At 39.4% G+C, this 16,719-nt stretch overlaps 2 protein-coding genes and 1 non-coding gene across 9 annotated transcripts in view; 2 read left to right on the top strand and 1 right to left on the bottom strand.

Annotated features, from left to right (window-relative positions):
• The window catches only part of Ro60 (Ro60, Y RNA binding protein), a 32,090-nt gene extending 17,806 nt beyond the window's left edge, over positions 1–14,284 (bottom strand). The window contains exons 1-2 of the mRNA XM_046446305.2: positions 14,154–14,284; positions 2,384–2,980 (exon numbers count right to left, since the gene is read on the bottom strand). Of these exons, the coding sequence (XP_046302261.1) occupies positions 2,384–2,963 (580 nt within the window). The 5' untranslated portion in view covers positions 2,964–2,980; positions 14,154–14,284. The remainder of the gene's footprint in view (positions 1–2,383; positions 2,981–14,153) is intronic.
• Uchl5 (ubiquitin C-terminal hydrolase L5) overlaps positions 14,257–16,719 on the top strand; it is a 50,044-nt gene continuing 47,581 nt past the window's right edge. For 6 of the 7 annotated variants that reach the window (XR_009226932.1, XR_006852042.2, XM_046446309.2 and 3 more), the window contains exon 1: positions 14,257–14,728. Coding sequence is in view for 4 of the 7 variants with exons in the window: in XM_046446309.2 (XP_046302265.2) it covers positions 14,452–14,728 (277 nt within the window). In the remaining 3 variants the exon portion in view is untranslated. The remainder of the gene's footprint in view (positions 14,729–16,719) is intronic. The other variant, XM_058579900.1, reaches the window with a different exon arrangement.
• Positions 16,069–16,200, top strand: LOC124093735 (small nucleolar RNA U109). The gene has a single exon (XR_006852043.1). It is a non-coding gene; the product is annotated as a small nucleolar RNA U109 (small nucleolar RNA).

Raw genomic sequence — 16,719 nt, 5'->3', positions numbered from 1 at the left:
TTTCTCATTCCTTCTGTAATTTCTTCTAATAGTAGAAAGAGCTTTGTGGGTGAAGAAATAAATATTGATCTTTCTAGGTCTTAGTTTTCACATCTGTTAAAAAGGGGGGAATTCATTTACTAAATTTAAACGTCTATGAGGCAAAGTCAGACAAAGTAAGGAAATAAAACAGCCTATGGTGATGTCAAAGTCATTAGGACTGTGATGAACTGAGGAGAGCATATATTGACATGTGTTAGCCAAGTACTGCTTTAGTACTATCAAAAATTTACTTTCAAGAAGTCAGAATATGGACTTTTATGAAGTCTTCTGACTTCCATTTTTTCCTTAAAATATTTTATTGGTCAAATTAAACACAGCTAAGCAAGAATAAGCCTATGTGCTATTTTTTTGAACTCTAAACAATATGAGCAAAAGTTTGTACCAATATACAGGAACTTCTAAGGTATTGTGAATCTTTTATCTTCCAGATTTTTGTTTATGGATTGAACCCAGAGGGTGCTTAACCACTAAGCCACATCCCCAGCCCTTTTTTTTTCATATTTTATTTTGAGACAGGGTCTCCCTGAGTTGCTTAAGGCCCCACTAAGTTGCTGAGCTTTGAACTCAAGATCCTCCTCCCTCCGCCTCCCAAGCTGCTGGGATTACAAGGTGTGCAATATTGAGCCTGGCTTTATCTTCCAGATTTTGTAATGATATATTAAACGATTAAATGTTTTATGCAAGCATGTCTTCTACATTGTCTTACCAAGGAAAATAATTTATTTTTTTTAAATTATTTTTTTTTTTTGAGAGAGAGAGAGAGAGAGAGAGGGAGAGAGAGAATTTTAATATTTATTTTTTAGTTCTTGGCGGACACAACATCTTTGTCTGTATGTGGTGCTGAGGATCAAACCTGGGCCGCACACATGCCAGGCGAGCGCGCTACGGCTTGAGCCACATTCCCAGCCCCGGAAAATAATTTATTAAAGCAATCTTATCCTACTCAGTTCTGTAATTACACTAGCCTGCAGGTACATAATACCCAATAAATGAATCACACTTTGATTTCAGTTAGCACATTAACATATTACTTATTTGGTAGCTTATAGTTGCCTATCTCCCTTATACTAAACAAAGATTTAAGTGCTAAAAAAACAAAGCAGCATAACTGGAAAAAATCACAGGTAAATACTTACTTACATGACCTTAGAAAAAGCCTTTCTAAACCTAACATAAAACAAAAACCTGTGAAGGTACAAGTTTGACTACATTAAAATCCCCAACTTCAATGTGCCAGAAGCACGCCTGCTTATGTATGCATGTGGGCACATACACACACAAAAAGACAAAGAAAAAAATGGGGAGGGGGTTTGCATGAATGTGTATCATAATAAATCACTAACTCCTATAATACATATTCCAAGTACTTAGAACAATGTCCATCAACAATAGGTACTCAATATTTGTTGAATGAATGAATGGTGATAATAATCAACATCAAAAAGAATAAATATGTTGAAGCACGGGAGGGGAACTAATAATGTACTTCTACTACATACCAGAAAATATGTATGCTAAGTAAGTATTCTAAGATGCATTATTATGTTTAGTTACAATAATTGTAAATGTTATCCTTCTCCCTTTTCTAATAGAGGAAGGCACAAAAACTCAGAAAGATGAATTTACTTGGCTTAAGTATACAAAGTACAAAGCAGAAATAAAATTTGAGAGGCTATATTTTCAAGTTTCATTTCTGATAAGAAAAAAAAGTCAAATTTTAGACATGCTGATTTTTGCAGAAGTTCATATTTTAAATTATTTCTTCCAAGAAGTTTTTATATTCTTCCTAAGAGAGACTGATAATTATTTTAGATACAACTAACTTCAAGTCTTTTCCCATAGGTTTAGAAAAAAGTACCCAAGTTACCCTGTGAAAGCTATGGACAATTAACACCCTACATTGTTAAACTGTGCACTATTTTAAGTAGCCTTTAGGTTCCTTGGCAAAAATGTTCTAGAGAGATGGGGATGAGGGGTGTCTACAGCAGTACAATTTTGTTATCTGCCATCTAACAAGCTGATGTTTGCTTATTACAACTTTAGTCCATACTCCATTCATAGCCCACACTCACTTGGGTAAACACTTGAGCTAGCATGGTGACATTTTAAGATTTAGATGTTAATTTGTAAAATTGTTATATGATTCTTGATTATCAATGTCTGGATTGCCTATGATTAGTTGTTAGGTGTTTAGTTCCAGGTTGGCATTAAATATTTTAATTAGTCAATCAATCTGTCTCAAAAAGGCTAATTCTTGGAAATAATTACATAATGTCAAATAAAAATTCACTATTTATTCTACAATCCATTCCCCCATACCCCATGAACATCTTATGCTTACCTTCACTGGAAGGCTTAAGATGTGACAGTCTTAACAGATCTTTGTGAGACCAGCCATTTCTTTGTTTATATTTTGTAACTGCTAGAGCAAGGGCCATGCCTCCTTTTTCATTGTACCAGTCTGCAATAGCCTTCCGGAGAGCTCGACCCCACATACCACATTTCATGCTTTCCTTCAGATCTTTCTTAAATTGGATAAAAGTAAAGAGATGTGTAGGAATACGACAAACTTCAGAAACAGCTTTAAATGCTGCTTGTTTTGTGCTTATGTCAGAACACTGGGAACAAATAGCAAGTGCAAAGAGCAAAGGCTCTTGCTTTATGGTTCTGCCTTCTTGACTAAACGACTTTATTTCTTGTATCACTTCATAACCTTTGCCATCTTCAATCAATCTAATTAAAGCTTCAGCATTTTCAAGGCCCAGCTTCTGTTCTTTGATATAGTAAGTCCCACCTTCAGAACCAAAACATAAGAACCGATGCAGTCTATTCATGTCAGTGACTTGCCATACATATCCATCTTCAGAATTGGCTACTTGCTTTTCATTCAGTGGCTGCATTTGATTTAGAGCTTCCTCCATTTTTCCTTTTAGGAAACCTATGAAAAAAGCAAAATGTTATTATAACTAGATGTGCAAAATAAAATCATATAAAGGAAAACAATATTAATATTCACATACCGAAGTTACTGGAATCTGTTACAAATATAATTAAAAAATATCTTTAAAGCCAAGTTTTTCTTTTAATATAAAATCAATATAGGGGCTGGGGATGTGGCTCAAGCGGTAGCGCACTCGCCTGTCATGCGTGCGGCCCGGGTTCGATCCTCAGCACCACATACAAACAAAGATGTTGTGTCCACCGAGAACTAAAAAAATAAATAAATATTAAAAAAAAAAAAAAAAAAAAATCAATATAGATACCCTTAAGAAAAATTAGAAAAAGGAAAAAATGAAAGGAAAAGAAAAGCCCTATGTGACCACCAAAAATGACCTCTAAAAGACTTAAGTTTTTAAAATGTTCTTGCTTTGTATTTATATTTTTATAAACCAGGGAAATTCAAATACTTCAAAACAAACTAGATTATAGCCACGGTGATATGATAATTAGCAGCTACAACTAAAGAATCATATTTCTGAGGTACAGTGTATTGTCTGTGAGATGAAACAACTAGAAAATCTAATGGCAGTACAGTGGTTATAAGAAATAGATTTATTATAGTGAGATAGGAGGGTATTCAGTGAGGAACAGAATCCACAGATAGACTACTCTAAAAGAAGCATAGGTATAAATGATGAAAGCATAGGTATAAAAGACTGAAATCTATCCTCAGAACACTTTGAATGGAACCACCATTTGACCCAGCTATTCCTCTCCTCGGTCTATACCCAAAGGACTTAAAATCAGCATACTACAGGGGCACAGCCACATGACGTTTATAGCAGCACAATTCACAATAGCTAAACTGTGGAACCAACCTAGATGCCCTTCAATAGATGAATGGATTAAAAAAATGTGGCATATATACACAATGGAATATTACTCAGCAATAAAAGAGAATAAAATCATGGCATTTACAGGTAAATGGATGGAGTTAGAGAAGATAATGCTAAGTGAAGTTAGCTAATCCCAAAAAATCAAATGCCAAATGTTTTCTTTGATATAAGGAGGCTGATTCACAGTGGGATAGGGATCGGGAGCATGGGAAGAATAGATGAACTCTAGATAGGGCAGAGGGGTTGGAGGGGAAGGGAGGGGGCATGGGATAATTAATGATTGTGGAATGTGATGATAATTACTATCCAAAGTACATGTATGAAGACATGAGTTGGTGTGAATATACCATGTATACAACCAGAGATATGAAAAATTGTCCTCTCTCTCTATAATATGAATTGTAATGCATTCTGCTATCATATATAAATAAAAAAATTACATAAAAAAATCAGCATACTACAATGATGCAGTCCCATCAATGTTTACAGCAGCTCAACTCACGATAACTAAACTATGGAACCAACCTAGGTACCCTTCAACACATGAATGGATAAAGAAAACATGGCATATACACACAGTGGAATATTACTCAGCCTTAAAGAATGAAATAATGGCATTTGCTGATAAATGGATGGATATCATGCTAAGCGAAATAAGCCAATTCCCAAAAAACAAAGGCTGAATGTTTTCTCTGATATGAGGATGCTAATTCACAATGGGGGGCAGGTACTTGGGAAGAATAGAGGTACTCTGGATTGGACAGAGGTGAGTGAAGGGGGCATGAGAGTAGGAACGAGAGTAGAATGAATCAGACATTATGTGCCTATTTGATTACACAACTGGTATGATTCTACTTCATGTACAACCAAGAATGAGAAGTTATACTCCATTTATGAATGTCAAAATGCATTCTATGGTCATGTATAACTAATTAGAACAAAAAATTTAAAAAAGGACTGGAATCTAGAGGAAAACCTTAAATTTTTTTTTTAGTTGTAGACAGACACAATATTTTTATTTTTATGTGGTGCTGAGGATCAAATTCAGTGCCTCATATTTGCAAGGCAAGAGCTCTACCACTAAGCTACAGCCCCATCCCAGAAAAATCTTTTTTTTTTTTTTAATCTTCAATGGGAGGGCACTGAGGTTAAGACTGAAAGAGTCAATTGGAAAGTTGAAAATACAGTAAAGAAAGGGTATTATGGAAAGAGTGATATTCCCGAAAGCAGACATATAACTTTAGAACATCTAGGTCGAACTGGCCTACTCATGGCAAGAGATAGCTGTGAAGATTACCCATAAAGTGATTTGAGACAGATGGAGGTATAAAGAAATAAGAGGAAGTTCCCATCTGACAGAATATGTAGAGTTCTATGGGAAGCTACCCATTAATTACTTGAGGGTCTTTATCAGGTATAGCAGCCAGAGAGGTTTAGGTTTGGCATTGTGAACTATTTGTGGCTCCTCCCATTCAATAAATTGCCCAATGCACATGACCTTTATTTCTGCTCTACTAGGAAGATCCCTCACAGAAGCTCCAGACATGGGTGTAATCCCTTGGGAATTGAACAGGCCACCTTTTTTTTGGGCAAAGAGTATTCCATGGAAAACCTTTGATGTTCCTGATATAAATAAAGCAAGCCCGGGCTCCATTTTGCTCTTTTTAGTGTGGAAGCGCGATCCGTGTGATCGGCTAGCCCGTCCTGCTCCTGCTTTTTAAAAAATATTTCCTATGTCCTATAGTTTTTTCCTTGTTCTACTTTTCTTAGCCTTTATTCTGCTGTCAGCCCATCCTACCGAGAGGAACCCCATTTCCACAGTCCACATGGGACGTGGGTGGAAGAGTTCCAAATGGTATGTGGGGCAGTTTGGTGTCTAGGGGAAGAATGAAAAGACTGGGTCTGCAATGGGAACATATGATGTGGGAACAAGTGCATGAGAGATGGAGCTCTTCAGATTTTTAATGTGACTAAGGGGGCAGTTTTATTGAGTCATGTTCAAAACACCAGTGTCAATATTCCAAATAAAACTGGTACAAATATACTTATGTCAATGAAGGTTAGGTTTCAGGTATTATATGAGCATATCAGTCATTAGGGACTGATTTAAAGTACTGATTATAGGCTGAAACTCCTGGTGTAGTTCATGTTTCTTTTTATTCTCACTCCCTTTTTAATTTGCCTTTCAATCCAAAAAACTTTAAGAAGACTAACAGCCTTCTCAAACACTGATAACTTAATTGACAATTCCAGTAGATCTTTACAATGCATTTGTTAATACTGATCTCTCATACACACACACACACACACACACACATTTTGGTACTGGGAATTGAACTCAGGGACACTCAACTACTGAGCCACATCCCCAGCCCTATTTTGTAGACAGGGTCTCACTGAGTTGCTAAGCGCCTCACTGTTGCTGAGGCTGGCTTTGAACTTGGGATCCTCCTGACTCACCTTGGGATTACAGGTGTGCACCACCACTCCTGGTTTTTAAACATATTTAATATTAAGTATTCAGGTATCATTTGTAGAACAAGCAGCAAAATAAACATTTAAGTCAAAAAAGGATGTCTACAAAAGAGGTAATCTCTAAAATATAACCCTTATAGTCATTACTATAAATTTAAATAAAAATTATGGGAGGCCATAGTCTTGTTCTGAGCACCTAGGTTTTAATAGATCAGAACAAAACAAAATGGAGTCATTCATGCTAAATACCACATAATCAAACTGAAAATTTAAAGAAGCCGATAGATCTCAAAACAGACAAAATTTTCCCGAAAACAGGAGATTCTAGTTCATCTGAATCAGCAAGGTAGTATCTCTTTAACCCTTACAAAAAAGCAATCTGAAGTAACCTGACGTTTACCAGTGTATGGTTTACATATGACATGTCCCCCCCAGGGATAATGTATCAAAAATGTAAGAATATTTAGAGGTGAAATGATTCATTTATGAAAGTCTTAACCTAATCAACGCATTAATTCCCTAATAGGAATTAACTGGGTGGTAACTCTAGGCAGGTGGGTGTGGCCAGAGGACATAGGTCATTGGGAGCATACCTTTAGGGTATATATTTTGTTCTGGTAAGCAGAGGTCTCTGCTTGCTGTGCAACCTTCTGAGCTGCTTTTCTCCACCACATCCTTCTGCCATGATGTTCTGCCTCACTCCAGGCCCAGAGGTAATGAGTTGGCTGTCTATGGACTGAGACCTCTGAAACTGTGAGGGCCAAATAAATTTTTCTTTCTACAAATGTTCTTGTCAGATCTTTTGGTCACAGCAGGGAAAAACAATCAGGTGCAGTTGTGAACACCTGCAATGTCAGCAACTCAGGAGCCTCAGGCAGGAGGACCACAAATTCAAAACCAGCCTTAGCAACTTAATGAGTCTCTGTCTCAAAAGAGGACTGGGGGGCTGGGGATGTGGCTCAAGCGGTAGCGCGCTTGCCTGGCATGCGTGCGGCCCGGGTTCGATCCTCAGCACCACATAAAACAAAGATGTTGTGTCCGCCGAAAACGAAAAATAAATAAATAAATAAATATTTAAAAAAAAAAAAAAAAAAAAAAAGGACTGGGGATGTGACTCAGTGGTGTTAAGTACCTCTGGGTTCAATCCCTGGTACCAAAAGAACCCCCTCCCCCAAACAAACAAACAAACAAACAAGAAAAAGCCTCTCCACTATTGTGTTAATGCCTAGTGGGACCAATCTATTTTGTAGAATAAGGTGTTGTCCAATTCTAGAATTAGTCCATTTTATGCTTTGAACATAGCCTTTGCTGCTCTGCCAGTGCAATTTATTTTAAAACAGACAAGTTTCTTTCTCTTCCTCTTCCCTTTCCTAATCACAGGGGAAATAGGGTCATCTTTCTCCCCCATCGTAGTCAGAGAACTAAACAACTCAGACTTCAGGGATGGCACCAGAAGATCTCAGCAACAACCATCTCCCAAATTAACAAGTGAATTACAACTCCTGACAAGAGATCACATGAAATGTAGCCTTTGAATCACCTCTTTTAACACCCTCCCCCTCCCCAGGATGGGCAGAATTACAGCCTCTGGGACTGGAGTCCTCGGTTTCTCCTTTGCTAGCAAAGCAATAAAACTTTATTTTCTCTTTTCTCAAAACCGTGTCCTTGTTACTGGACTGGGGACAAGAACTGAGCTTTCAGTAACAGAATTATAAATAAAGGACAATTAGGATCCTTAAATTTGTTGTAATTTTGTCTCTGGACATAAGAAAGTTAGTACTTATTCACAGCTTTATCAATAGACTCTTCCTTTTGTATATTACACTGACAACCACAAAAACAAATCTTTTCAGCATTTCTTCAGCAGAAACTGCTTAGCTTTCTATATGCTCGTGCGACCATAGTTTCCAGGATGCACCATAGAACAGTGGAACAGATCATTAACAACCAAGGCACCTTATTCTCTACTTGCTTATGTAAACTTACCAGGGTCAAATTTTTAAAGTGAAGATGGAAAAAAGTGTGGCAGCATGTCTCCAAGCTACTCTCCTTCTTGTCAGTGATTACTAATAGCCAAATTAACTTTAAAATTGGCCAGGTAATGTTAAGGATGGCCTTAGGCCTGACCCTAAGCAACTCCATTTTAAAACTCCAGTTTGAAACCTGCAGTCTCACCAGGCATGCCTAAAGGAGCCCTCCAGTATGGCCCTCAGGAACAAACAAGTCACTTCTCCCCACCCTGACAAACTCAGAGTAAAGGCTCTGGCATGTAGTCCTCCCATAAGGGGGAAAGGCAAAAAAATCAGGGTGAAGATCACCAGACCATATACTTTAACCCCAGGGTAAATGACCTCACTGAGAGACCTGTGGCAATTGATAGGGATTAAAAGGGTGGTCAAAAGCTTCAAAATTTAGTATAAATGAAGGAGCAAATGAATAGCCATTCAGCCAGCCAACACTGATGCTCTCATGTTGGAGAGCCTAATGAGGACCTGAATTGACACCCCAACCCTTCTCATCAGCCTGATCCTCTGCCAGTCTCAAACTCAACAGCAGCCTCTTAACTCTGGTGAGAAAAGGACTTCTCCTCAGCCAGCAGTCAGCTCCACCCCAGAAGCCTGCCTTGGTTCCTGATCTGATCACCACAGTCTGAATGAGTGTGCATCTGCTGGACTTAAAGCCAAAAGGCTTGAGACTTTTGATCTGAGACTTAGCATGCAGAGGGAATGTCTATCATGAGCCTGTCATGATTAAGTGTGCCTGCAGTGCCTAGCATTAAGGATTGTAATTTTCTTGATTAAGAACCTACAGAGGGCCAGGGATATCACTCAGATGATAGAGTGCTTGTCTTGCATGCACAAGGCCCTGGGTTCAATCCCCAGCACCACAAACAAACAAGATCCTACAGAATGAAACTGTATTGAGTGATTTGAGTGAATAAAGCATTGACAAAGGCAGAAGCGTCTGGAAATTCTTTATCTCTCCCCCTCCACTGGGTTAAGTTGCACCTTTTGCCATGGAGCAGTAATATGACACTGTGGTATAATACAGAACATCTGGTCTTTGTACTTGGTTCCTGGTAGTCTCTCAAAAACCCCTGGAATTTCCTGAGTGTAGGAGTCTTTGTTATACTAACAAAGTGACTCACTGTGGGCTCTAAAGTTGTACCCTTTATAATAAAACTGCACTCCTAAGTCTATCACTGTTGAGTAAATTACATGAGTCATTCTAATGAATTAATCTTGAAAGTTTTGTGGAAACCTTGAATTTGTAGTTGGCAGGGTAAAAGTGTGGGTAGCTGGGGAATCCACCTGCAACTGGTATCTCAATCAAGGGAGGTTTTAAGGACTTTGCCTTTTTACTTGTGGAATGTGATACTAATTCCAGGTAGTTAGTATCAGAATTGAACTGAACTGTAGAAGAAGGTGTCAAGAGAATTGGTATTAGAATACAGAACCAAAGGCACAAGTGACAAAACAAAAAAACAAAACAAAACAAAACAAACAAAAAAACCCAACCAAACTGGACTTTATCAAAATTTAAAACTCACGTTTCAAGGGACACTACAAAGAAAACAATACAATAACCCATGGAACAGAGAAAGTATTTGCTAATCATAGGTATATATAGAATATATAAATAACACAATTGTAACTCAATTAAACAGGCAAAGGTTTTGGACAGTTATTTCTCCAAAGATATGTAAATGGTCAAAGAATATGAACATATAATTCTCCAAATATATCCAATGAACAAAGATAACATGATGAAGATCATCAATCATCAGTATACGTAAATCAAAACCACAATGATAAGCTGACGTGTATAATCCCAGCCACTCAGGAAGGTGAGACAGGAGGATCAATGCCAGCCTCAGCAAAAGCAAGGCGCTAAGCAACTCAATGAGACCCTGTCTCTATATAAAATACAAAATAGGGCTGGGGATGTGTGTAGCTCAGTGGTTGAATGCCCTGGTTCAATCCCTGGGCCCCACCTCCATTTAAAAAAAAAAAAAACAACAACAAACCAACCCACAATGATAGGCTGGGGGTATAGCTCATATAGCACTTATCTAGCATTAGTAAGGCCCTGGGACTGATTGTCAGCACTGCAAAAGAAAACCACATCGAGGTACCACTTCATATCCACTAGGATGGCTATCTTCAAAAGGACAATATTTTAAGTGTTGGTAAAAATTTAGAAATTGAAACCCTCTTATGCCATTAGTTGGAATATAAATCATGCAGGCACATTTTTTTTTTTTTAATTTTAAAGTCTGGTAACTAAAAAAAAAAATCTGGTAGTTCCTCAAAAGTTTATATATGGTTTCCATATAACCAAGAGATTCAAGAGAAATGAAAATGTGTGTCCCTTCAAAAACTTGTAGACAAATGTTTTTATCAACATCATGTAATAGTCAAAACCCAGAAACAAACCAAATCATGACCAACTGAGAAAAGATTAAAACAGTGGTATATCCATACAATGGACTATTATTTTGCAATTAAAAAGGGATTTAATACTGATATATGCTAAAACTTGAACAAAGCTTGAAAACATGTTACTTGAATAAAGCCAGTTTCAAAAGGCTGTGTGTTCCATTTATATGAGACTGAATAAGCAAATTCATAGATTAAAAAAAAATACATTAATAGTTACCAGAAGCTAGGGGCAGGGAGAATTGGGGGAGTGACTGCTAACAGAGGAATTTCTATTGAGGTGTTGGAAATGTTTTGAAATAAGATATTGGTGATGGTTGCATAATTCTGTGAATATATTAAAAACCATCACTGCACTGGATACTTTAAAATAATGTAATTCATGACTTGGGGATTATATCCTAAATCTTTTTATTAGGAAAATAGAAATTAAAAATTGGCTAGGTGAAATGTATGGCAAAGTTATCGAACTATCAAAGTGGAAAGCAGCAGAAAAATCATTATGCAAAAGTGATATTTAGCCTTATACTTCTTATATTTGACTTTAGAAAGCAATATGAGATACATACAGACATACACAGCAATTTAATTTCTTCTTTCTTATGCTATCATCATCTCCTTCACAAAGGCTTAAGTTCCATTGCCAGTGGTTTAGAATGCAGTAGGTCAGGGAGTGAGGTCAGAGACTAGTCAGGAGTTAATCTACTTCTGAGGTGTTGTAAATCCAAATTAACAGCAGAAATATAGTTATTCTTTGGTCTGTCCTAATCTCTTATACCCACCATTCTGAAGGATCTAAAACAGCTGAAGTTATTAAACCTCTAAAAAATTAAAATCTTGGGGAGAAGTTAAATCACAATTCTATTAAAAGTATGATCACATTTTAAATCAATTACGGATGTCTTATATTCTGGCTATTTCTGTCTTGATTTAACTTAGAATGCAGAATAAATGCTAGTAGAACACACTATGTAATAGCATTTCCTCCCACTTCGTTCATTACAAATACAATACACATAGCGTCTTTTACCAGTAACTAATTAAAAATCACAATTTTTTTCTTGAGTTTAATAGTCAAATATCTTTCCAATCTCTCTCTCTCTCTCTCTCTTTTTTTTTTTTTTTGGTACTGGGGAGTAAATCCAGGGGTGCTTAACCCTTGAACCACAACTCCAGCCCTTTTTTGTATTTATTTAGAGACAAGGTCTCACTGAGTTACTTAAAGCCTTGTTAAATTGCTGAGGCTGGCTTTGACCTTGCGATTGGATCCTCCTGCTTCAGCCTCCTGAGCCACGGGAGGTGAATGTCTCCTAATCTGTTACTTAAAAATGCTAACTTTCACACCAAGAAGTCAAACAAATTTACAGTTTATTCCTTTTAAAATGTAGTTAAGACTGACATTTGTAAGTGTAATCATTGAAAAATAAAACATATATACAAACACACACACATACACTATGAAAACTAGGACCACATATTCAAATGCCTCTACCATACAGACAGGAAACGGAAATAAGTGGATCAAATCAAGGGTAATGCAATAGGAACTGGTAAGGAATTGCAGCAAATGTGTCATCATTGTAGTCTAAACAAAGAAGCCAACTGGTTGCCAGATCTCATTTTTCTCCAGATTTAGAAATACGGCTTTTTATGTGAACTCTCAGTATTAAATGTCAACACAACTGAAGAAATCATTATAGGTATGGTTCATAAGGAAATAAGGCTAGACTTATGAGACTCAAAATTTTCCAAATAAATATCTCAAGTGCAGATTTTGAATACACTAACTTGTGGGTAGTGTCTAGGGAGCAAATTCCGGCTTCAAAAAAGTATTTGTCAATAATACATCATACAGCCGGGTAATGTGGCAAACGCCTGCAATCTCAGCAGCTCTGGAAGCTGAGGCAGGAGGATCATGAGTTCAAAGCCAGACTCAGCAATGGCAAGGCACTAAGCAACTCATTGAGACGCTGTCTCTAAGTAAAATACAAATAGGGCTGGATGTGGCTCAGTGGTCCACAGCATACACGCGCGCGCTCACACACACACACACACCCCAACCAAAACAAACAAACCATAGACTTTGGCTTCTGCTCCATAATACATTCAAGCTTGTTTTAATACAAAAGCTGTTCTTTCTTTCTGTAAAATTTATCATGTGTTTTGCAGCTTCACACAAAATCTGTAGCACAATCCTCCCTAACTCAAGGGTTTGAGAAGGAAGGAGTCGAGAGTTCTATCCACTAAAGCACCCTCCCCTCCAAGCCAAAGGCCTGTCTTGGAAAATGCTTTTAAGGAATGATGCACACACATATTCAAGACTTTAATACTACAGTACCCTGTAAGAACCTGATGAATGAGGGTGATTCAGTTAAAGTAGCCATTTTTTTTTGTTCCATTCTTCTTCTAGTTTTAGAATCATCCCAAATGTTTTAGATTAATATGCTATATGTTTTAAAACATAATTTTCCTTAGAGGCATCGCATTCCCTTGCACCAGTCTATCATCCCCATGAGCTTTTAGAAGAGATGTCTCTCCTCTCCCCCGTTATTTGTTAGTCGGAGGTTCTAATATCAGAAATATTCAAAGTCAAATTGGTAGGTAACAGGTTTTATTTAAAGCCAGCTTTGAAAGAAGCACAAGAAAATTTGTTTTAAAAGTTCTATTTTTCCCAGTCCCTGAAGGTGAGTAGAACTTTTGGAGGGAGGCAGGGAAGAAGAGAGTGCGAAATAAGACAAAAGGCAGGAAACGTACATATGCAAATTTAGTTAGCATGTGTTATACCATGAGGAGGGGGCAATTTTTGCTCTCAGCTTCTTTGGCGCCGGCAAAAAAGGGTTGGGGTTTCAGTCCTTCAGTTTCCTTTCTGAGCATGAGAAAGTTTGGTCTTAATTCATAGGGGGACACCCCCCCCAAAAAAAATTCAGTGTTTCATTTTCTCTAAGATAAATTCGCCTTCTGTCTTCCCACAAAGCGCCTTCTTCCAAAATCCAGAATCCAAGACAACGCCTCTGCGCGCAGAAGCCGCGGGAGGAGGAGAAAGAGGAGGAGTGAAGCCGGACGTCTAGACGCCGGCCTGGGGAGCTAAGCGTGTAGAGACTCGAGCAATCCCGGATTCGGAAAAGACCCGCCCTTCGGAGCGTCCAGGCCGAGCCCAAAGAGAACGCTCCAGAGCGACGCTGGTTCGCTACCCAGAGTGTGTAGGGCGCGGAAGCAGGGAGGGAGAGAACGATGGTTGGCGAAGCGTCTGCCCCGGCCTCTGCAGCTAGGATGGAGGACCGGTCAGACCCTGCGCGTCCCAGAGTCGCTCAGACCGCACAAAGGGCCTTCAGCTGCCAGCCCCCGCCCGCAATTTCCTTACCTGTGCCTGGCGGCCGACCCTCGGGACCCACAGGGCCGCCAGAAGAAGCCCTGCGTAGCACTGAGAAAAAACCAAAAGCAGCACAAGGACTGGCAGCCACAGCCGGACAAACACCGCTGGGACTTCTACGTTCGCTTCTCCGGAGCGAGCCCCGCCCCTCTTCTCCTGCACCGCCCTCCCTTCAGACGGCGAGGATCCCGGATGTTACCTCCTCCGGCGCTCTGTATCTCCGCCCTTTCTCCTCAGGTTCCCGCCCCTTTCGAACGCACAGCTGGTTCCCGCGAGGCCCAGAGTTTCGATGTCTCCTGGGTGGCTAGAGCGTCTTCTTGCGCTGGGTCGCGCTGCAGGTGACGGCGCCCGGAGGCTGTCGGGAAGTAGGCGGGGTGACGTGTGGTTGACGAGCTCGGCGGCGGGTTTGCTGAGATCTGTGGCCGGCGGCAGCTGGTGCGGGGGGCTGCCGAGAACGCGAGGTGGAGCGGGGCGGTGTGTGGCCAGGGCCATGACGGGCAATGCCGGGGAGTGGTGCCTCATGGAAAGCGACCCCGGGGTCTTCACCGAGCTCATTAAAGGATTCGGTGAGAACCAATGGGACCGTCCTGGGCCGGGGGGGTCACGGGAGGAGGCCCAAGCTGGGCATGGAGTGGACACCTGCGGCCACCGCCGCCCCGCTTCTGAACAGAAATGACTTCAGGAACCTGGAGTCTGGGAGGGGGAATCTAGGGCTTATGCTGCCTCGTCCGTCAGGGGCAGTCGCGTTTCCACAGTCATCTTGAGAGCCACACCACGAGGGCAAGGATCGTGCCTATGTTGTGCACTGCTGTATGCTCAGGAATCGGTAGGGCCTTCCCGCCCCAATTCTTTATGCACCTGTCCTTCCCTTTCCACTGTTTTCTCTGCAGAGCCTCCCTGTCCCAGGGCAGTGTGGTCAGGTGCATCACTTAGGCCATCAGCCCTATCGAAGAAGCCAGTGCAGGGTGTGTCTTCAGGGTGGTGTCCGAGGCCCAAGCCGCTCAGGAACTCTAGATTCTAGTTACTCAAAGCAGAACACCTTAGCTCTTCCACACACGCCGACTGGGTGGGCCTGACAGACTACTTCTCTGGTTCTTTTGCTCCCTGGGCATTTTTGGCTTCCGGTGAAGTGAGCTTTCTTGATGTAGTACTCTACATTAGAGGCCACATGCTTTCTTCATAATTTCTTTCTAGCTTCATTCATTTTCTTCCATACTACTCAGCACATACTTCCATACTTTTTATCCTTCCCTCTCAATTGTTCCCACCCTCTTTTTTGGGAAAATAAGTTCATATTTGTTACATTTCCTCAAGTATTATTTAGAACCATTATGTTAAAACTTGTATTCAGGACAGAAATTAAATGTCAATGTAGTACATAGCTGAATATTTGGAATATCATTTTTCTAGAACATGTTCAACTATTATATCTCAGGCACACTGGTAAGAATTATGGTGTCTTAATTGCTATGCCAGGAATATTCACAAATTAAGAACACAGGTCATGAAGAGCATGGACAGAAGAGAAGCATAAACTGATGGTGTTATTTGTATATAGATTAGGGAACAGCTAGCAAAGTGACTAAAATATGATGTAATGGTCAGGGAAAGTATTTGAATCTGAAGCTGATCAGGTAAACTGAGGCTTGTGTGCCATATGGTACAGTCTGGTTGCCCTATAGTCACTGGGGACTTACTGTCAAAGATCCTTGAATGAAGTTCAAATATATTCAAATGAAATTATTTTTATAATTAAGGTTTACTATGCTTGTGGAGTGCAGAGCAAATTAGAATGAAGTGAGAGAAGGTCAATTTGAGGTGATTGGCTTGACCATTGACTTCAGATGAAAAAGTAGTGAGATAGGAGAACATAGATTCAATAATTTTGCTGTGTTTAAATCACTAGTTGCATGTGGAAATGCCTTCTCCTCTTTGTGGAGCAGGAGTACATCCATTACATGCTACATTAAAAAAAGGAATTCTCAGGGCTGCCAACCTTAAAGTACAGGTTGAGTGGTAGTATATTTCTCCTACATGAAAAGAAAAAATCAGCTTTGGGCGCTGGTGGAGACGATTACAAAAAAGCAGACATGAAGGACAAGAAAACGAGATCAGTTTTGGACATAACACTGATGTGTGCAAGTGTAGCCATAAAGTTTACCTTCAAAAGCTTAACTGTTGTGACATGTTAAAGTTGACTTTCAGAAATATGGTGCTAGGTAATTTTATTTTAAAATCAATTCAGTCCATCATCAGCTATTGTTTCAATTTCATATGTGCAAAAAGCTTGGAATTTGAAAATGATTTAAATAAAGTCATGCATCAGAGAGTGATATATAAATCCACTTTTATAAGCACACATGAAAAAATAACTGTTGATGGACTGGCTCCATTAGCAAAAGAACTTTACAAAAAAATTAGATACTTCAAAGAAAAAAATCCAATTTTTCCAATCATTTTCATTTTTTTCCCATTCAATTCATCAATTAAAAAAACTTTGGTGGAGCATAGTGGCGCATTCCTGTAAACCTAGTGACTTGGGAGGCTGAGGAGGGAT

Source organism: Marmota monax, unplaced genomic scaffold (assembly GCF_021218885.2).
Source record: "Marmota monax isolate L192 unplaced genomic scaffold, Marmota_monax_Labrador192_F-V1.1 WCK01_AAM20220418_F8-fsc00290, whole genome shotgun sequence".
NCBI lineage: Eukaryota > Metazoa > Chordata > Mammalia > Rodentia > Sciuridae > Marmota > Marmota monax.
Note: the sequence above shows the minus strand (reverse complement) of the source record. Positions and strands in the feature narration are given on the sequence as shown.